Source organism: Staurois parvus, unplaced genomic scaffold, assembly GCF_062004578.1.
Source record: "Staurois parvus isolate SC_StPar_1 unplaced genomic scaffold, SC_StPar_1.0 ptg000131l, whole genome shotgun sequence".
Taxonomy (NCBI): Eukaryota; Metazoa; Chordata; class Amphibia; order Anura; family Ranidae; genus Staurois; species Staurois parvus.
In genome coordinates this window covers 5014234-5037165 of record NW_028317927.1, presented here as the reverse complement: position 1 = coordinate 5037165, position 22932 = coordinate 5014234, and the positions used below count along the sequence as shown (strand labels likewise).

At 40.2% G+C, this 22932-nt stretch overlaps 1 protein-coding gene across 4 annotated transcripts in view; it reads left to right on the top strand.

The window, feature by feature from the left end:
* The window catches only part of DOCK10 (dedicator of cytokinesis 10), a 385846-nt gene that overhangs the window by 337584 nt on the left and 25330 nt on the right, over window positions 1-22932 (top strand). For 3 of the 4 annotated variants that reach the window (XM_089672577.1, XM_089672576.1, XM_089672575.1), the window contains exons 46-50: window positions 5497-5554; window positions 8006-8104; window positions 8946-9052; window positions 11725-11847; window positions 13116-13229. In XM_089672577.1, the coding sequence (XP_089528703.1) occupies window positions 5497-5554; window positions 8006-8104; window positions 8946-9052; window positions 11725-11847; window positions 13116-13229 (501 nt within the window). The remainder of the gene's footprint in view (window positions 1-5496; window positions 5555-8005; window positions 8105-8945; window positions 9053-11724; window positions 11848-13115; window positions 13230-22932) is intronic. The other variant, XM_089672578.1, reaches the window with a different exon arrangement.

The window sequence follows — 22932 nt, the reverse complement described above, 5'->3', positions numbered from 1 at the left end:
CTATTGTACGTGCAAAGAGTTAAATCCATATACACGCCGGGTGGCGGTAATATTTTTTGGGTGATTAGTGCATTCCAGTGACATAAACGTACAGTTTACAGCCAACGGCAAGCTGCAATTGACCGATTGTGCTAAATAAACTGACTTTCTGCTTCACAACCACTATTGTACGTTCAAAGAGTTAAATCCGGTTTTATTTTTGGGGTGCTTATTGAATTAAAGAGTATGTCAGACAACACGCAGAGGAGTGGCAGAGGAGGCAATGTTTCAGGAGCGAGCAGACGTGGCAGCAGAGGAAGGGGTCGAGGCAGCACTAGTCGCAGCCAGAGGCCAGTGCTCCCGGTGTCATCCAGCGGTCGTGTCTCCACCGACAACCCTGCCGTCATCGATTGGTTGACTCGGTCGTCTTCCTCTTCCCAGGTCACCTCTGACACCTACAGCCAACGGTCGGTGGGTACGTCAGACACAACCGTTAGTTGGCATGGCCCGGGAGCAAGCCCACTGAAATCACGTGTCCTCGACCTGCCCCTGTCCTTTGATGTTCCCTCACCAAGCGAAGTATCGCATGCTGTGGGCTCAGCCCCAATGTACAGTGAGGAAGAGCTAACAGAGGGCGGTCAGGAACGGGGGGAGACATCCGCCTCTTCAGCAGCCAGGCGAAGAAGTACTGGCGAGGAGAGTGGCTCATTAGCCGGTCTAGAGACAGGTCTGTCTCCTGACCCACACGCAGCCGAGGGGGCTAGTAGTGGCGCGGAGAACCTAATTGATGATGATGAGGCTGATCGCACTTGGCAGTCTCGTCGTCATCAGGCTATTGCTTCCGCATCATCAGGAGAAGAGGGTGCCAGCTTGCCAGCGAGCAAAACAGTCGGTGGGTTGCCCAGGAGGCAGCAGGGTCGCAGCAGTGTCAGTGGAGCCAAACGGCCACGGAGTAGAGCACCAGCTCCACTGCAGCCTACCACCACAGCCAGTAGTGGTGCCGGTGTGCACGGAGGAAGTAGCAGTCAGCCAGTGAGGAGTAGCGGGGGCAAAGTTTCCTACTCGGCGGTGTGGCAATTTTTCGTCAAGCCGCCCGAGGAAGTAAACGTAGCCGTATGTCGACTATGTGGCCAGAAAGTCAAGCATGGCCAGGGGGCCAATGTTGGGACTACAGCGTTGCGTCAGCATATGCAGCGTCGCCATTCGGTGGCCTGGGAAAACCGTGATAAAGATACGGCGGTTCTGCCTGCCCCAGCCCCCGCTCCATCACCCGCTCCGTTACTTGCTCCGTCACCCGACGTCAATCGCCCTCTATCAGCCAGTCAAGGCTCCAACACCTCTGCTGAGGGGAGTTGTCGTTCGTTGGCATCTTCCGCTCGTTCAGATGCTCCTTCTCCTGCTACTCCTCTTCACGGATTCCGTCAGCAGTCTTTCTTGGAATCCGTTTCAAAGAGACAACAGTTTGCGAGCACGCACCCGACGGTGCAGAAGCTGAACGTCCTCCTGTCCAAGTTGCTGGTGCTGCAGTCCCTCCCTTTCCAAGTGGTGGACTCAGCACCTTTCCGAGAAATGATGGCTTGTGCCGAGCCGCGGTGGAGAGTGCCAAGCCGGCATTTCTTCGCCAAAAAGGCAGTGCCAGCCCTGCATTCACATGTAGAAGAGATGGTGGGCCAGTCTTTGAGCATGTCGGTCTCTGCCAAAGTGCACGGCAGCGCCGACGCGTGGAGCTGTAACTACGGTCAGGGACAGTACATGTCATTTACGGCCCACTGGGTGAACGTGGTGCCGGCACAGCCGCACCAGCAACTTGGACAGGTCACGCCGCTTTTGCCTCCACGTTTGCACGTCCTTGGTCCAGCAAAGATGTCCGCCTCTACCACCTCTTCTTCCGCCGTGTCCTCAGCCGCCACCCCCGTGCCAAGTCCCATTACCCGACCGGCATATCACATGTGCAGGGCGCAACGGTGTCACGCTATGCTGCACCTGGTATGCCTTGGCAAACGTAGTCACACAGGGGAGGAACTTCTGAGTGTAATGAACAGAGAAATCGACAGATGGCTGTCTCCGCGCAAACTGAAAATCAGAACCATGTTGACCGACAACGGAAAGAACATGGTGTCTGCTCTGCGTCAAGGAAGGTTGTGCCATGCGCCATGCATGGCTCACGTGTTCAATCTGGTTGTCAAGCGGTTCCTAAAATCCACCATCCCACTGCAAGACATCCTTAAAATGTCACGTAAACTTTGCATGCATTTCAGCCATTCCTACACCGCAAAGCACACCCTCCTTGAGCTGCAGCGGCAGAACGGAATTCCACAGCATCGCCTGATCTGCGACGTTGCAACAAGGTGGAATTCAACCCTACATATGTTAGACCGCCTTTACGAACAGCGAAAGGCCATCACCGATTCCCTGATGTTACAAGCGGATAAAGGTACTCCCCTGTGTAACTTAGATGTCAGCCATTGGCAGCTCATGTGTGACACCTGCCGCTTGCTCAGGCCCTTTGAGGAGGCCACGCTATTCGTGAGTCGGCAGGACTATGGGATGAACGACGTCATTCCTCTGTTGCACGTCCTGGAACAAATGCTGTTAACAATGGCTGGTCAGGGTGCGGTAGACGTGGCGCACAGATCTCAACGCCACATGACCCCTGTGGGGGCAGGACAGGAAGAAGAGGAGGAGGTAGAGGAGGACATTGGTGCTCAGGAATTATTGAGTGAAATGGGTGGTTTTTCCACTCAGCGGACAGGAGTGGAGGAGCAGGAGCATCTGGTAGAGGAGGAGGAGGAGACAGAGGACCCAGACGCACCGTTGCAGTATGCTGTGGAGATGGAGGCAGGGAATCCCTCGCATTCCTTGGCACAAATGGCCAACAATGTCTCCTCACACTGCTGGTGGGTTTCATTTTGTCATAGGGTGCTGTATGGCCTCCCATTGCTGCTGCCTCCACCGCCACACTGTGGCTCCACACTCTGGTTTTGGCCCCGTGACTGCCCAAATGAGTGAAGTGTGCGGTGATTCTAAGATCGACGGCACTCATCTGCATGTCATACTGACTGACAGTATTATTTCTCTTCCCCAGCAGACTCCAAGGGCATTTAAATTAAAGGTACAGTGTTCTGCACTAATATAAAGGCTCTCTGAAGCCTAGAAACACCCTTTTTATAAGTTAAATTCGCAGCGAATATATTCGGCTCGAAGCGAATTTATTCCGCGAATTCGGCAAATCAGCCGAACCAAATTTTTGAATAATTCGCTCATCTCTAGTCCTTATTTAGGGACATCCTGCTATAGAATGACATTCTCAGTGTCTATTTCCCTATTGTGTACATGGTCTTCCAATGGGAAATATACAGTTGTGACCAAAATTATTCAACCCCCAATGCTGTAAAGGGGTTTAGGGACTATAGTGTACATTTGGAATTGTATTCAGAATCAAATCCTACAAGGACGTTGTAACTACCCAAATGCAACTAAAATGACATCAATTGTTTATGTAATACAGTAGTAAATGGTTCTTATGTGGTTTCTTCATTGCCACAATTATTCAACCCCTTAAAGACTACCACTCTGAAGAACAGAGGTTCATACAGGTGCTTTCCATCAGGTATTGAAAACACCTGTGGATGTCACCGAGCAGCAATCAAGCATAATAAGCACCAATTAGGCAGCTTTAAAATGACTGTGATACTCAGCTCCTTCTAGACATTTACTGGTGTGGTTACAAACATGGTGAAGGCAAGAGAATGGTCCAGGAAGACAAGAGAAGAGGTGATTTCTCTTCACAGGAAGGGCAATGGCTATAAGAAGATTGCAAAGATGTTAAACATACCAAGAGACACCTTAGGAAGCATCATTCGCAAATTCAAGGCAAAGGGCACTGTTGAAACGCTACCTGGTCGTGGCAGAAAGAAGATGCTGACTTCGACTGCTGTGCGCTACCTGAAGCGTAGAGTGGAGAGAAGTCCCCGTGTGACTGCTGAGGAACTGAGAAAAGATTTGTCAGATGTGGGTACAGAAGTTTCAGCCCAGACAATAAGACGCACACTGCGTAATGAAGGCCTCCGTGCCAGAACTCCCAGGCGTACCCCCTTGCTGTCTCCAAAGAATAAGAAGAGTCGACTGCAGTATGCCAAAAGCCATGTGGACAAACCACAAAAGTTGTGGGATAGTGTTCTGTGGACTGATGAAACAAAATTAGAACTGTTTGGGCCCATGGATCAACGCTATGTTTGGAGGAGGAAGAACAAGGCCTATGATGAAAAGAACACCTTGCCTACTGTGAAGCATGGTGGAGGGTCAATCATGCTTTGGGGCTGTTTTGCTTCTGCAGGTACAGGGAAGCTTCAGCGTGTGCAAGGTACCATGAATTCTCTTCAGTACCAGGAGATATTGGATGGAAACGTGATGCAGTCCGTCACACACCTGAGGCTTGGGAGACGTTGGACCTTTCAACAGGACAATGATCCCAAGCATACCTCCAAGTCCACTAGAGCATGGTTGCAGAGGAAAGGCTGGAACATTTTGGAGTGGCCATCGCAGTCACCAGACTTAAATCCGATTGAGAACCTCTGGTGGGACTTAAAGAAAGCAGTTGCAGTGCGCAAGCCTAAGAATGTGACTGAACTGGAGGCCTTTGCCCATGAAGAATGGGCGAAGATACCCGTAGATCGCTGCAAGACACTTGTGTCAAGCTATGCTTCACGTTTAAAAGCTGTTATAACTGTAAAAGGATGCTGTACTAAGTACTAAGATTGAATGTCACTTGGGGGTTGAATAAAACTGATAATGCTGTGAGCACAGAAAAGACATTTGTGGTTATTTCATTATAACTGTTATGTTATATTTGTCTGACCTACAAGTGCCTCTTTAATGTAAATGTAAGCAAGATGACTGAATGATCAAAAGCAATGTCAAACTGGCCAAAACACTCAATTTCAGTGGGGGTTGAATAATTTTGGTCACAACTGTAGGTGACCATTTGTGTACACATTAAGCAGCCATAGTCTGTTGTCACCACTAAAAAAAAACAAGAAAACCAGTATTTTATGAAAAATGCTAATTGTTTACACAGTTCTTTAGCAAACTAAAAGTCATTCAGTTGGGGTTTACATTTCACGTTTTATGTGATGTAACTGATAACTGCGAGTGGAAGAACAATACATATATAAAGACAACTGTCTATTGCTTACATGAAAAAAAAACATATACAGTATATATAATGTGTGTGTAAAGAGTAATGTATTTTCTTACTATAAAACAAAATTAAATATTACATTGTGAGTTCCACAATAGGCTAATGCTTTAACATGGTCACGTAGTTGTCCTTTGAAATCTATTATTTCATAGTATCACCTTTTTCATGATATTGTAATGTTTATTACTTACTAATAATTTATTTTTTATCTATAAAAAACATTTCATACCAATATTATTAATTAGTTTATCAATTATTAAAGAGAGGTTAGTGCAAACAAAAAGCTACTAGTACATAATTTTTATATGTATTTTCAGGCAGCCATGTGTTATGTTCACATTGCCGCATTGATTGCTGAATACTTGAAACGGAAAGGTAAGAACTATCTGGGTGAGAATATCAAGTTATATTACTGTTACTTCTCTTTTTATTTTGCTCAAATTCATGACTAGAAATTACAGTAGTGTCATCATTCAGAGCTGTACAAAACATAGGTGACAGATAAAAAAGAGAGTTGAGTAGTTTTTTCAGTTTGTTAAATTGCACCTGCAGCCAAAACTTTTTTTTTATGCTGGATACAAAAGGACCAAAAATTAGCCTAAAATGTTAAGTTCGATAGGAATCGGTTGACTTTTGACCTATGTGTACAGCTGTCTGTCGAATGGGCATGCAGAAAACCAGCATTTGATCAACCAGCTCTGTATACTCAACTACTCTATCCAACATAAAAAAAACGTTTGGGGTTTAGTTCTACTTTCATATGTATAAACGTATGTTGCACTTACAAGGTCCAATGAAAAATGGGCATGTAAAGATAACAGCCTGCCAAACAGCCTGAAAGAGATTTGAATACTGCTGTCTTTAATGCAGTTGCACAAGGAGGGTGGAGGGGGTGAACATGCTGAGAGATACTTACTGGCAGGAGTATTCAAAGAACAACTGCCATCACACTAAATCTGGCCGTATGCTGATCAAATTTAGTTCACTGTGTTTCAGTCCCTACTCAACAGAAGTGGATCATGTGATTCACTTCTGTCAAAGGACAAATTTTCCACAATCAGTGCCTGCAGCCGACCAGCTGTAAATTATTATATTATTATTGATAGACTATGGGGGTTATTTACTAAAACTGGAGTGCAAAATCTGGTGCAGCTCTGCATAAAAACCAATCACCTGTTTTTTTGTCAAAGCTTAATTGAACAAGCTGAAGTTAGAAGCTGATTGGCTACCATGCACAGCTGCACCAGATTCTGAGTGCTCCAGCTTTAGTAAACCAACCCAACTGTGTGACCACTCTCTTTTATTTCCCTATTTTTCCCTGTCCATAATATTTGTTTCTGCCCCATCATTCTGATTTATTGTATTATTTAAGCAACCAGGGAGCATCAAGGCACCAAAGCTACTGATAGAGAGGGGATCATGTTTTAACATTTTTATTAGACTAAGCACTTCATTAGCTTGTAGAAGGATCTTCACAATTGTTTCTTATAAACAATAAAACTAACACAATCCTACAATCATATTTAACAGTCCAGGTATCATGTATCCCATATTGCCACTAACCTTTAACCTTCAGACTTTTTTTAATTCAACTACTCATCAACCCTTTATGCATTTGGTGCGTCTATTCAGCTGTGACTTTGTACCTCTTGCATAACTCCTAAACGTTCTAAAATATGGTCCTTCTTAGCCCTCACACCTTCTTAGTCCCATCATCATGTTCCTCACTGCACTTCCACATTTATTGTTACAGCAACTGTAGCGTTATGCAAATTATGTATATCATGTAAAAAAGGGCTTGCTGTGATTCTGAAATTGTATTGGTCCTAAGATAAAAGGCAATTGTTACAATGTTTAAGTAAGTTTTTTCTTGCCAATGCCATTGAGATCTATCAACTGTGGTTCACATTGCCAAAACAATTGTCAGGCCATTCTCTTCTTCTTGATAATTCTTGCTACATCTATCTATATGAACACAGTAACCCAAATCCCCCCCCCCATTATAAAATATATTGGGGGAGATTTACTAAAATTGGGGCACACAGAATCTGGTGCAGCTGTGCATGGTAGACAATCAGCTTCTAACTTCATCTTGCTCAATTAAGCTTTGACAATAGAACCTGGAAGCTGTTTGGTATCTATGCAGAGCTGCACCAGATTTTGCACTCTCCAGTTTTATTAAATCTTCCCCATTGCATTATTATTAGAAGCAATGCATAAAGAATCACTTACATGGCCACATATTGCAGTTCTGCATTGTAATTTTGGGGTGATTTACTAAAGGGGTATCTTTAGTTTACCTAACATTTGCTATCATGTGTAGAGGAATTTAAAAAATGTGTTCCTTCTCCCACACACAATTGGATGTTAAGCCACATGCACACTTGAGCTAAAAAGGCTCTTGACTTTTTTTCTTCTGCCTCTAAACTCCACTCCATGGTAGCCTATGTGTCCATGCACGCATAGGCATTTACTGGAGATTAGAGTCAGGGGCATTTAGAGGCAAAACAAATAATTGGTGCATTCAAGTGCCTAAGTGCAGGTTTAGCACTTGAGTATTTTTCATTTTAATGGCCAGAATAAATTAATATTCTGGCCAATGAAATACATAAACACCCAATTGCTTGACGTGCCTAAACACTTTTTCAAAAACGTGGCTTAGGCATGTTCATGAAGCCTAAGAAACACAAATTCAGTAGACAAAGTGAAACATTACTATTAGACACAAATGTAGAGTTTTTACCATAGCCCATTTCAATAATCATTCCATGCATTCACTAACAATGTTGTATGATATCTTCACTCAATAATTATTAACTACCATAGGTTACTGGAAAAATGAAACCAATCAGACAACAAGCATGCTGCTGGAAGAGGAACATTCTTCTGATTCTAATCAATTACTAATCTCCATGGGTGCAAAGAGTGAGTTCACTAACCCTGCATGTGACATGTTCATCCTTTCATCAGCTCATCATTTTTAATTTGTGGCTCTAAGGTGAAGGAAATTGATATACTAGAGAGCTTAGACAGCTTGTTCCATGTTGGTTACTCAGAAAACCAGACAGTGAAAGCTTTCAGAAAGAGATTATGAATGGAAGCCTTCACACAGGTTTACTTTATTATCACATAAATGTGTAACTGTGGGAACATGAAAAACGAGGAGGCTATGTCAGCATAACAAGGTCTGTTTTCCTATACCAGGTGTCTCCAAATTGTGGCCCACAGGTTGGATGTGGCCCTTTGCTTGTCTTTATCTGGCCCTTGGGGCACTTTTCATTCCACTGATATGAGGCACTATACCTCCCACTGACACCAATGATGGGGTTCTATTCTTCTTACTGACGCCATAGATGGGGAGCTAAAACTCCCACTGACAATGATGGGGCACTATTTCTCTTTTTTTTTAATCCCACTGATCACCAAGCCTTTGACATTGTTTGCTCCCACTCCCATTTGAAGTGCAGTAAATTAGCCCTTTGTTTTGACAGTTTGGGGACCCCTGTCCTAAACCATAGCACTCCATCTTCAGTGGGCTGTTTGATTATGAATGGAGTCCACTGGCTTTTTCAGCTTGCCTTATGTATGAAGATCATTTACAGCCAACAGGACAGGAAGTGTCTGTGTGCAGAAGAATACCTTTTAGAAATGTATCTTAACTTATAAATCAGAGTATATCGGGATAGTTGCCTTTGTATGGTTAATGTATACTTTCAGGTTAATAGATATAAGTTTGGAAGCAACAGTCAGTCCATTTAACTTGCAGGTTTGTTCTCCATGGGATGGCCAGCCTTTCAGAGTATCACACCAAATATTATGGAAGAAGGTGCAATGAAAGAAGACTCAGGGATGCAGGATACCCCATATAATGAGGTAAAAGAAATCTGTTGCCATCTGCATTTTGTAATTAATATATATATATATATATATATTTATATACATACACACACACACAAATACAGTGCTGTGAAAATGTATTTGCCCCCTTCCTGATTTTTTTTTGCATATTTGTCACACTTAAATGATTCAGATCATCAAACAAATGTCAATGTTATACAAAGATAACCCAAGTCAACATAAAATACAGTTTTTAAATGATTATTTCATTTATTATAGAAAAAACGTGGTTCAAACCTGCCTGGCTCTATGTGAAAAAGTAATTGCTCCCTAAACCAAATAAGTGGTTGTGCCACCCTTGGCAGCAATAACAGCAATAAAGCATTTGCGATAACCGGCATTGAGTCTTGAACATCTCTGTGCAGGAATTTTGGCCCACTCTTCTTTGCAGAATTGTTTAATTCAGCCACACTGAAAGTTTGTTTAAGGTACCATGCCACAGCATCTCAATCGTATTTGAGTCCAGACTTTGACTAGGCCGCTGTAAAACCTTAAATTTGCATTTGTTGAGCCTGGCAGGTGTTTGTGGGACATTTGTAAGGCGTTAATACCATTAAGTTCATTATAGACATTTGTGGTGTGGTTTTAACGCTTGTAAAATGCCTCTAAAATGCCTCAAAACCTCTCATAGGGCATTTGTGGAGCATTTTTAATGCTTGTAAAATGCCTGTCTAACGCTATAGGGGCGTTTGGGAAGAAGTCAAGTGTGAATAAGCCCTTACACTCGATGTAACGGGATGCACACCTTCCAAAAAGTTCAACTTTTGTCTCATCAGTCCACAGAAAATTTACCCAAAAGTTTTGGGGGTAATCAAGATGTTTTTTGGCAAATGTGAGACAAGCCTTTGTGTTCTTTTTGGGCAGCAGTGGAGTTTGCTTTGGAACTCTCCCATGGATGCTATTTTTGCCCAGTCTCTTTCTTAATGTTGAATCATGAACACTGACCTTAACTGAGGCAAGTGAGGCCTGCAGTTCTTTAGATGTTTGTTTTAGGTTCTTTTATGACCTCTTGGATGAGTCATCATTGTGCTTTTGGTAGGCCAGCCAATCTTGGGAAGGTTCACCACTGTTCCAAGTTTTCTCCATTTGTTGATAATGGCTCTCCGGTTTGCTGGAGTCCCAAAGCCTTAGAACTGGCTTTGTAACCCTGTATAGACTGATACATGTCAATTACTTTGTTTCTCATCTCTTCTAGAATTTCTTTAGACCGTGGCATGATGTGTGGCTTTTTGAGATCTTTTAGTGTGCTTCACTTTGTCAGATAGCTTCCTTTTAAACAATATATTGACTAAACAGGTCTTTTTAGCCTATGTTTTTAAACAGGTCATTTTAGCCAATTTTTTTTTTATTTAGTTAAGCCCTGCACTCACAGATTTTTTGCCTAGGTGCGGGTGAGGTCCTTCAACCGACTGTAGCTTCCTAGGATACTTTTGTCACAATCCCAAGAGGTTTTGCGGCAATCATGTGCCATAGCACCTTGTCAGGGCACTGGTTGTCTCTTCCTGTTTCTGGCAGTTGATCCACTCTCAACGTGCAACTTCAGGGGGCAGGAGGCAAGAACCAGGAAGTGACAACTGGATACCTAATGATGTAAGAGAGGAAGATGACAAGGTGGGATCTAGTGTGCAGTAGCTGATTGTAATAGAACATGGGCTGGATTCACAGGGCTAGTGAGTATACAAATTAAAGATAACTCAATGAAAAAGATATGTTGGGATTTAAAAAAAAAAAGGAGAATAAACTTCCTCCTTAATTAACCTGCGTCATTAGCAGAAGTATAAGGGAATAGTGCAATCTATGTACCATGCATGAATCACTGTTGCTGTCCCATTGTACCAGATATTACAGGGTTTGGAAAAAGGTTTCAAATCCAGACTGAGGAATGTTGTATTTGTAGGTAATGGGACGGGAGTAAGCTCCAACCCTCTGACAGTTAATAATGTTTTTTTTTTAATCAATAGATTTTTATTGGGTTTTATAAAGGAACAAATGACAAAGGGATAATGTTTTGTAGATTACAGCATAGGTTTACAAAGTTCTGGCCTAACTGAATTAGTGTATAAATGTCACTAATTTAAGTTAACGAAAATTATAGCAATAAATGGCCCACAGCTGTAGATTTTAATTACAATTTTCAATACTTTTTTCTTTGATTGTAAAAATGTTTGACATAACTGGAAAAATAGAGTGGAACACCAATTCTGACTTTCAGCAAGTTGACAGTTTTGAAGCTAAAGCTTGATGTAGGAAAGCAGGAGATAATGAGTACTAATTAACTGAATGTATGTGACAAATGTGTTTTGTTTCTGGATAAATTCATCTCTCTATGGCTATGAGAAACCAAAAACTGTTAGGAAAACTGATATGAGATTAGCCAATGGTGCCATAGCCGACACTGTGGAAACCAGAAGTATAGGTGATATGATATGCTTTCTGTCCATTTGCTCCATGTCCACATACCCCTTAAACCACACAAATTTTGAATACCTTATTAATATTAGAACTGTCAGCCTTTACTGTTGGTTAATGTATTTGATAGCATTTTCAAGCTAAATGCCACTTTATTTATAATCTACCTGGAATACTGTATATTAGTGGCTAATACCATATCTCTTAGTAGAAATCTGCATGTGTTTATGTCATTACAGAGTACTCTGGTAGAGCAGCTTGACCTGTGCGTTGACTATCTCTGGAAATCTGAAAGATATGAGTTGATTGCTGATGTTAGCAAGCCAGTCATTGCTGTGTTTGAAAAGCAGAGAGACTTCAAGGTAGCTTAATATTTTATTTCTAATATATGATTTCATGACATGTAGTTAGCTAACTTGAAAGCAGAGTACAATTTAACATTGAATAGAAAATATTAGCATGTACTGCTTCTGTGATTGTTGTCTGCTTAGTTTTTCAGAGTCACTGATATCCTAAACAATACTTTTATGCATTCTATAGTAAGAATCTCAACCTCTTTAATGCCAAGTCCAGCAACCAGATCTTTTTGCTATACAAACATTTGGTCACCTGACAGGTCCTTAATCATTGCTGAACAGCAGTGTTGATTTTTACATCAAATTTCTATTTAGTTTTAGTCAGAGTTTTTTGACTAAAATTAAATTTTTGTTTTAGTCGTATTTTAGTCATCTGAATTTTTAGTCTTAGTCACATTTTAGTCATCTAAAATCTCCAGTACATTTTAGTCTACTAAAATATCCTACATTTTAGTTGACTAAGATCTCCAGTACATTTTAGTCGATTAAAATCATTTTAGTTAACTAAAATCTAATGGGTTTAGTTAAATTGTAATGCATTATTTAAGCTTTTTTCTATCATTTCCAAACTCATTATACACTCCTAGGGTAAAACAAATCTAATAACATGTTGTTAGTTATAATATTAAGGTTTGAACAAACTACACAGATACTGATTTAGCCATTATATAACATCTTTATAAGTAAAATGTCCATCCCTCCCATTTTCATTCCATTTTCGTTCATTGGCGGAAATTGGAATTGATTTTCATCATAGCTTTCGTCAATTAGTCAGTAATTTTCATTTCGTTTTCATCAATGGAAACATTTAAAAATAGTGTGTTTTATCCATAACAGACACAAACCCTGGAGCCCCTCACTATGTGTAGGTGAGAAACTTAGGTAACACATATACACCATCAATAATACTGACAGCCAGTACCTGACACATGGTATTATCAAAACTAACAGAAAGATTGTTAAGGGGAATCCAAAGTTTTTTGAAAAAAGGAAGGTTGTATGATTGAATCCTGTGATCTTAGTTTACCAATAAAATCCAAAACTGCTTTATGTTGGAATAGAGCTTTTCATTATTTTCATGTATGATTGAACAATATTTTAAGTCTGCACATGAAATGGTTTGATTAATTTACTTTCAATATTTTGCTTGATCAGCACAGTATACTTTTTTGGGGAAATTGTCACAGTCTCTTGTAAATGTCATGTGGATTTTATAAAGCAGAAATGTGGAACACATACTGACTAATTCATAATTTTTGCTAACTTGATTTCAGAGACTGTCAGAGCTCTATTACCGCATTCACCGATCCTATCTAAAAATTGCAGAGGTGGTAAACGCAGAGAAAAGGCTGTTCGGACGTTATTATCGAGTCGCTTTTTATGGCCAGGTAAATTAAAAGTTTGGGAAATGAATGCATAGTACTACACCATGTTTCAATAAGTGTAGCTTTACCTGGGAGGAACCCTTGATATAATTTTCAGGTATCAGAGAACCTCTGCTAAAATTATTATAGCTACACCTCAAGGTGCAGAAACATGATCAGTGTTAGATATTATAGATAATAAATAAAGGTATATAGAATGGGATTTATTTACTAAATCTTGAGAGTGCAAAATCAGGCTCACTTCTGCATAGAAACTAATCAGCTTCCAGGTTTTATTGCCTTAATTGGGCAAGCTGAGGTTAAAAGCTGATTGGTTTCTATGCAGAAGGGAGCCTGCTTTTGCACTCTCCAACTTTAGTAAATAAACCCCAATGTGTCTTATTTAGTTTATCTGACACTCGGAGATGGTCATTTTTGCTTTATTTTCTGTAAAACTCATGAAACATGTAATATTAATGGTGAAAATAAAACACGGACAGTGAATACTGTAATGTCATTTTATGGTCAGTGGAGAAATGCCTCCTTATGTTGGTGGTCATTGTAGTGCTCCCTTACATTAGTGGCCAATAGCAAATGTCCTCCTACACTGTTGGTTAATGGAAAGAATTCCCCTTACATTTATGGTTAGTGGAAATAATGCCCCTTGCAGTACACCACTGATGCTTACTGTAAAGAATGCATAGATGGTTAGTGAAAAGAATGTTCTTTACATTGATGGTTGTTGGAAAGAAGGTCCCTTACATTGATGTTTAGTGGGAAGAATGCACCTTACTTTGCTGGTCAGTGAAAAGAATGCACCTTACATTGATGTTCAGTAGGAAAAGGGCACCTTGCATTGATGGTTAGTAGAAGAGAACCCCTTGCATTGGTTAGAAATGGGAAGAATGTCCCTTAACAGACAGATTAAAAGATCGTAGCTGACACTCAAGAGAATAGAGATTCCGCTGGTCCCACACGGCTCGCTCTGCTGAATGACATTGGTGCTGGAACTAAGCAGGTATCTTCAGGTGGGGGATCACTCTGCCATTTCACCCTTGTTAAGGAACCTCTAGATACCTTAGGAGGAACCCTAATAGAGAAAGGCTGGTAAAGAAAGCTTGTATCATAAGGCAAAATTGAGTGCACAGAGTGCAGAAAAACCTGTAGAATTCAAATTCGTCTTTCAGTGGTCTGACTAGATCAAATCATTAGCTATGATTACTGTACTACTATTTGCTCACTGGCTTATTAAAGAAGATCTCATGTGAGTTTATGTGTACATTTCAGTCTGGTTATTGAGCTGGTGTGCCATGGGATAAATCCTGCCTCTATAATTTTAAGAAGTCACCCCTTTGCCAGCTATACAAACAGAATGGTTATAGATTATGGACCACAGCCCAGACTTGTTCATTACACTTTCATGAATATATACCAACAGCTACATTGTTTCCTTTAAAATATTCATGGCAAAATCATGTGACTAGCAGCTCATACATCTTTTACAATATTATATTAATTTTTTTTCTCATTATACATAAATTATCAGCTTATTTTGTTGGAGGTTCAGATGCATATTCGTGTACAGTTATTCTTTGAAGAACATTTAGATACAATTAAATGTATAGCACAGGAGATACAGTATATATTCTCAAATATATCAACTGTCTAAAACAAGTATAACAAATATTACTCAACATACTGCATAAAAAAGAGGGCATTTTCTAAGAGTTTTAAAACAAACAGAATGCTCCATGAATGGCTTTAGCACTCCCTCCCAATCTACACAAGACCCAGATTTTCCCTTTAGTGAAGCACCAACACATTCACTATGTTTTGTAAAAACCAACAAACTATCCTCAGATTATATTAAGACTATTTAAAAGTTGGGAATAAACAGTACAGACAAGTATCTACAAATATTAAGTGTTTTTTTTTATGTAAAAGAGTATCTTAACTCTGTAAGCTGTGCCAAAAAGGTACATACAATAAATGTATAGCACAGGAGATACAGTATATATTCTCAATTATATCAACTGTCCAAAACAAGTATAACAAATATTACTCAACATACTGCATAAAATAGAGGGCATTTTATAAGAGTATTAAAACAAACAGAATGATTCATGAATGGCTTTAGCACTTCCCTCCCAATATACACAAGACCCAGATTTTCCCTTTAGTGTAGCACCAACACATTCACTATGTTTTGTAAAAATCAACAAACTATCCTCACATTATATTAGGACTAGTTAAACGTTGGGAATAAACAGTACAGACAAGTATATACTAATCTTAAGTGTTGTTTTTATGTAAAAGAGTGTCTTAACTCTGTAAGCTGTGCCAAAAAAACAAAAATTTGGACTAGTCTCCTGTATTAGTTGAGGTCTCCCTACAGCTGATATTTTGCCATTAATGACCTTGTCCTGGATTGTGTCTCTGTGTGGAGGTGGCCACCTTGGTAGGGGAACAGAGCTTTGATCCTTCATGTTCGAACCTTCAGCAAGGAGAACAAGGAAGAACACAAAAGTGCAACCATCCAATCTCATATAAATCTTCTGTGAATAGCAGTCACAGGAATTAGTGCCTTATATTCAACACTGTAGATATACAGCTGTAAGTTTTTGTGTTTTTTTACATTTTGGGTACAGTGGGGACAGGTTAGAACCCTAGTCAAGTGTTTATTGTTATCTGTGCCCTACTGAGGATATTCAACCATTTTATTTGTCCTGTTGGCTACTGTCACAAAAATAAAAAATTATGGGAAATCCAAATTTTTGCTGTTGCTCCCTGAACAGAAATAGATGGGAAATCTCCAAATGAGGAATCTTGTTCTGGGGACAACTGTCTAAGAGTTCCCTCATTTTGAAGAGATTTACTCTCACTTCCTGTTTCTCCCTGAAAGGAAGTGAAGGCAAACAATAAGACAAGGGTGTTAGCCCATCCCTACTTTATCCAAAACTGAGAAAAAGATTTGAGTATGCATTCACTTCTGCTTTTGAGTTCAGTTCCATTTTAAAAGTACCTCTACTGCATACAAATGCTGGGAGAGCAGGGAAGGAAGACACTTTTCTTCCCATGATGAAAATTTTTTGTATATTTTGAAAGTGTTGTGTTTAATATTTACCTTTGTTTTATGTACCTCCATATTGCGTGCTTATTACATTAGCAAAGGCAGCACAGCAATCTGTAAAACAGCTACGTACCACAGTCTCTTCTGTTCAGAGCACTTTTGCAAGTAATACAATCTATTACACAATCCACAACAGCTTACTGGACAGGATGTGACACTTTTTTATTATGATAGATAGTGCTTAATTGGCACAGGAGGTTGGTACAGGGCTTAAGATCATAAAATTTCCCAAAATATTCATAAATAATTGAAAAAAAAGTCTTCCCTACCCACCTCATCTGCAGAATATTGTTTTCTCTGAGGCTATAGGAGCACTTTAAATCTCTCTTTTAGTTCCAATAAACCAATGCCACAATACAGCAATGCTTACTGCTAAGTCGTGGTGCTCCCTAAAATAAATATAAATACATTTTTGCTGTATTCTGATGTGTTTTTTTTTTACATTTGCTCCTGGCCAATGGATCTCAAGGCCTGTATGGTAAATACATCCTTGCATATCCACTGTATGCTAGTACTTCAATTTAAAACTGCTGAATTTCACACACAAGGTAAAGTAAAGCAGGATAAAAATCAAATCCACGTATTCTGGAACTGGTGAAGGAAGGTAAATATAGGCAATTTCCCAAGACACATAGTAAAAGGTGAAAATAAAGCAGATTTTCTGCTCTAGCTCATCTGTAGAAAGGAAATATCTGGCTTGTTGAGAACAAATGAAATGTGGCATATTTAATCCCCAAAAGGGAGAGCAGAGCTGTTTTCATACATTACTGCTCCCAGGTATCAGCATTAAAGATTGTCAGTGGCCAAGTTTTAGTCAATCATGGACTTAGGCTGACTGTCAGAGAAGCGAGTGGATTTCTTGGCCATCTAGACATTCTTGAATTCTGAACTAGGGATGGAAGAAACTGTTATGACTTTTACAATCCCTCTAATATACCGATTCAATCTTAATGCATGCATTTGCTCTTTTTTTCCGTCTGATCCTATTGAAGGCTGTGGTAAGTGGCTTATTTCTGCTTGTCTCTTTCTTTACTACTCAGTCAGTGGCAGCTGTTCTTCCATAATGTCTTGCATCTAATTTATAAATATGAGCTAAAAATGTTCATTTGTCTCTTTGAGAGTGTTGTCTTCATTCATGTCTGTTCACATAACTGCTTAACAGCTTGTAGGGTGAAGCATCACTGTTTACTTTACGCTGTGTCATTATATAGAAACCAAGGGAATATGCATTGGCTTGAGTAGAATTTTATGCCATGGAGGTTACATCTTGAATTAGCTAACAGACTGTATTTCTTATAATACAAAATTGCCAATATTTGCATCAGAACAAGTCAGTAGCTTAAGCAAGTGTCAGCATTTCTGTAATGTAGGGGGGGTCACTGCCTGACTATCTTGTGAGCCCCTCTCTTCAGAAAAGTGATACAACAGAGCCAGCACACTGGTGGCAGAGCTTTATTTTAGCACGTCATGAAGTGTGTTCTTATACTGTATTAACTTTTCCTAATACATTTATAGTATACAAATTAAAATTTACTTATAACAAGCTCTGAATATTTTAGATGTACAAAACAAGAATGAAAAGAAAAGGTGATATACACTGTGAATCCGTGGGTGGAACAGTAGGAGACATCCATTCCAAGTGGGGCAGACCATTTGGGCTACGCAGAGCCCATATATCACAGAAAAAACTTTGACAGTAGTACCTACTTACAGATAATGCACAACACACATACAACCATACATACCAATGCAACCACCCCTCCTATAATAACCAGGAGAGCCATCAGGCCTGTATCCATGCCACCAGTGGATCAAGAGTTATGGTAGTACTTATAAACAGGTTACAAGTCCAATATATCAAGCCAGGACTGACAAACATTTGGAAATTTTTTGGAGCAGGCCTGGGCCTTATAGATCAGCTTGAATTTAGGTAGATCCATACTGACCAGACAGTAAAAGTGTTGTACTGAAGGAGCAGCTGCATTTTTCCAATATAGTAAAATTAATTTTGGAGCATAGAATAAGAGCAAAGGAATCAAAATATGATAATTAGTCCAGGGTACAAAGTTATTCAAAATGCCCAGCAATCCTACTTCTGGGGTATGGGGGACTGTCAAATAAAAGGTGGTGTCAAAAAAGGAAAACAGATTCTGCCAATATGTAGACAGGATAGGGCAAGCCCAAAACATATGTGAAAGATCTTCACCCCCAAGGCCACAATGAGGACAAGCTGCCACATATCCAGATCCCTTACGGGACAACCTGGCAGGAGTATAATGAAGATGGTGTATAAACTTAAATTGAATATTTCTTTCAGCAGTACTAATATTATCCTGAAAACAAATCTCTGTAGGCTCCTCTCATCCCTCCTAAGATAGCCCATAGACCAACACAAACCATTTACGGTGAGCAAGCTGAAAGGGGTTGGCCCCAGCCAACTAAAGATGGGTATATATAGTAGTAACTAATTTAGTTATATCAGGGTCCATCGGCAGTACCTCTAGTAACAATTCCAAGAGCTCCAGGGTCAAAGCTACAAACTATGCCTGTACAGTGTGGCAAAACAACAGATATCTAAAAAATAATGTATTTGCCACCCCATGGCAGGTCTTCAGTTCTTCAAAAGATACAAAAAGTTTATTTATGGAGATGTGAGAAACATGGGTGACACCTAAGCAGCACCACCAAAGTGAGTTGGGGTGACCCAGGAGCTCTGGAAAGTTAGGGTTATGCCACAGTGGGGCTTGTGGGGATACCCTAGGAGTTGAAGAGAGCAGCTTGCCCCCTTTATGCGAGGTCAACCAGCTGACATCTACTGGGGAGCTGCGTGAGCAGCAAGAGACTACAGACCTGTGAAGTTAATTTTGCAGAGAAGGCATGGACCTATAGAACGCAGAGTGGTAGAAGGATTCGGGAAGCAGACATGGAACCAATCATATAACATGAGATGCAATGCTATGAAATAATTTAAAAGGTTTGGACAAGTCAGACCACCATCAGATTTAGGATCTTGAAGGGATGATTTTGCTATATGTGGTTGGGCCTCGTTCCAAAGGAAATAGGACAGGATGGAGTCAATCTTTCAAAACAGTGTCTTAGACAAGAAAACCGGGGAGGCCCTAAAGACATACAAAAATTTGGGCAAATAGATCATTTTAAATATATTGATATATCCAATAAGGGACACCAGGGAACACCAAGTACGACACATTAAGGGATTCAAAATTAAATAGATCAGAGTTAATTTGAATCCCTAAATATTAGGGATGCACCGATGCCCTTTTTTTATCCATTAGATGGTGCTCACTAAGTAAAAGCTCTCTAGCCTGAACTGTCATCCCTACAATGAGAGGAGAGAAAGCTGCAGGGATTTGAAATACCCGCAGCTTTCTCTCCTCTCCTACCGCTGAGAATATGGAGCATGTGCTTCCAAAGTATACATTCCTAAAAGCCCACTCTCAGCATGGGATGCCTGCAGGGAGGTTTCCTGCACCTCTTCTGTATGAATTCAAGTTACAACAAGCCTGGGTTCACACAGGAGCAGTGGGGAAACCACATGTGATTTGGACAGGAATGGCATTCCTGTGCAATTCGCATGCTAATCTTTGTGGTGGAATTTGTATTGACACAAATCACACCACAAAGTATCAGTTTCCAGTATCAGGAGCATTTTTACATGTAAAAATACTCTTTATCGGCACCAGTACTGATACCAATACCAGTATCAGAGCATCCCTACTAAATATCAAAAAATGTGGGAGATCTTTAATTTAGACTTTTGTAGATAGTTATAAGATAGCATGGGGCCAATCGGAAAAGCCATAGACTTATTCCAACCAACCCGTAGGCCGGATACCTCCCCAAACTCTTCCACCACTCTCATAAAATTGTGCAATGACATTTCAGAACCACCAAAATATACCAATGTATTGTCTTCATATAGTGAGATATTCTCATCCAATGGGCCATAGCAAATGCCCCCAACGGCCGCCATCTGACGATCTACCACAGCCAGTGGCTCAATAGCCAGTGCCAACAGAAGTGGTAAGAGGCGGCAACCCTGTCTCATACCTCTCTGCAAGGAAAAGGCTGGAGATATACTGTATCCTTATTTGTACTTTTTCTAGCCTTAGGGTTAGTATAAAGAAGATGAATTCAGTGAATGAAATGAGGGCCAAAACTCATTTGGTGCATAGTTTCCCACAAAAGTGACCACCTGACCGTATCCAATGCTGTTTGCACAGTGATAACACTAGTCCACTGCGCTTTTCAGCTGCTTTATAGAAGTGCAGGTACAGATGACAAATATTGTCAAAGGTGTACTTGCTAGGCATGAACCCTGATTGGTCCGAATGCACAAGTATCAGAATCACTTTTTGCAGACAAATAGCTAGAAGTTTTGCTAGCACTTTTACGTCTCTGTTTTATAAGGAAATGGGACAATAAGACACACATTGTAATTTGTCTTTGTCTGGTTTGGGCAGTACCACTATTAGGGCCTCAGTCTCAGAGTTCAGGAGTATACCTTCCTCAAACCCAACTCAAAAAGAACATAGAATCTCATAGTTAAGTCGCCTGCATAGGCGTGATACCACTCAGCAGGGAGACCATATAACTCTGGAGTCCTATTAGAGTGGAGAGAATGAATAGCATCCATAACTTCCTCAACTGTCAAGGGCCTATCCAACAGGAGGCAGAGTGACTCACTAAGTTTAGGAAAAGTGAGGGAGGCGAAAAACCCCACAAACGCGGTTTCGGAGGGAGACCCCAGGTCAGAGTATAGGGTTTCATAAAAGAACACAAAGGTCTCATTAATAACCAATTGGTCTGAAGAAATCGTCTGGTTAAATTATCTAACTTCTTATATAGAGCTATTCAAGAATTCCATATGAGTAAGATAGGCCAACAGCTTACTGATTTTTCCACTGTGTTGCTGCGGTTTAGCTGAGAGATATAGCTGTTGCTTACGTCTCAAATCTACCATATGGTGTTGCAGTGCTCTATGAACCTCCATTAAACTGCCATGAGATTCAGTGGAGGGGTGGGAAGTATATCGAGAGTGTGCAGTATCCAAACAGGATTCAAACTCCAGTAGGGTGGCACGACAGGCAGTCCAATAACGGCAATATCTGAAATATAGGATCCATGCATTACGGCCTTAAAGACATCCCAGTTTGGTCCCATCACAGAAGAGTTGCCATTTGTCTGCCAATAATTAGTCATGTCAGTATGGTAAGTTTTGAATATTTAGTAAATTAAAGTTTGATTAGAATAAGATACAAGACCAGAAACCAATGTTTAACAAAGTGTAAAAAATAAAACATGTATTTAAACCTATTAAAACCCTGTTGAGCAACCTGCAGTCTGAGGGCCACATGTGGCCCTTTGGTATATGATTTGCGGCCCTTGGACCTCAGCAGTTTGTAGTGGGAAACTTGATCAGGGTAATAGCGTTTACCTCTACTAGCTTTATGTAACATGTTCCTAGTTTCATAGTGTCCTATCCAGCATAGCCTCAGCCAAAAATGTCCACACTCTCTGACCCTCATTTCCTTTATTAGGTTTACTGTTTCTGACAGTTCCCTCATGCATTACATATATTGAACATTATATGCGGCCCTTTTGAGATATCATGGGCTGCATTTGAGCCCCCTTTCGCTCATACATTGACAACCACTGTATTAAAGACAACAAATTCACTAGCCAATTTAGTGAATTAATTTTGTGCACCAAAATATACCTTGATTGTATTGTTTAAATCAAAGAACTTCACTAAAAGCATAGAACGGTCACACTTCTTTCAACATCATTGCATTTAGCAGAAGTGATGTTCAATTGGAACTAGTACTCCAACTTAATATTGTTAAACTGTTCTTGTGTAAATGTTGGAGTACGATTATGGATACTAAAATGTAATGAGCAAACACCAGAAACATTAGAAATAAATCAAAGGTTAATAAAAACTTCATTATGAAATAACTGTGTACCAAGTGTTTTTTTTCATAAAGACAACTTCAGTGGCAGGGAAAAAAATAGCAGTACCAAGAACCATTCCCATTGTACTAAATAGTGCATGTATCAGATGAATTAAGCTAGATAAGCTGTATCAAACCAAATTAATCAGGAATGCCCTGGTGTGGTTTAAAACAATCTTTATATACCATACTACCTTATAGTATCAGTTTGCTTCAGAAGCCATCATGGGGACATCCAATTTCTACAGAAATACCTTGGTCGGCTCGAAAAGATAGATCCTATCGGTTAGTGGCTTCAGATCCCCAAAGCCTCAGGTTTCATAACATTCTCAATGTAGATGATATGAAGTAGAGGAAAATGTCCCCAGCAGGAAAGACCTGTGAAGTATCTATAGGTGGGTAATTTTTCGCATACTGGAAAGCAACACATTTGTGAGTTATGAGTAAGCTTTCCCAGCCCTCATTAACAAATTTGATATTTAAAGTGTCCTTTTCATAAAAAAATGAGTCAAACTCAGCCACTTTTACTGTGACTGATGTAAACAAGCAATTCCGGCTTCCGCTCCTGGAGTTATATGTAATGCTTCATTGAAACTGGATAAAACCATATATAATAACCTAC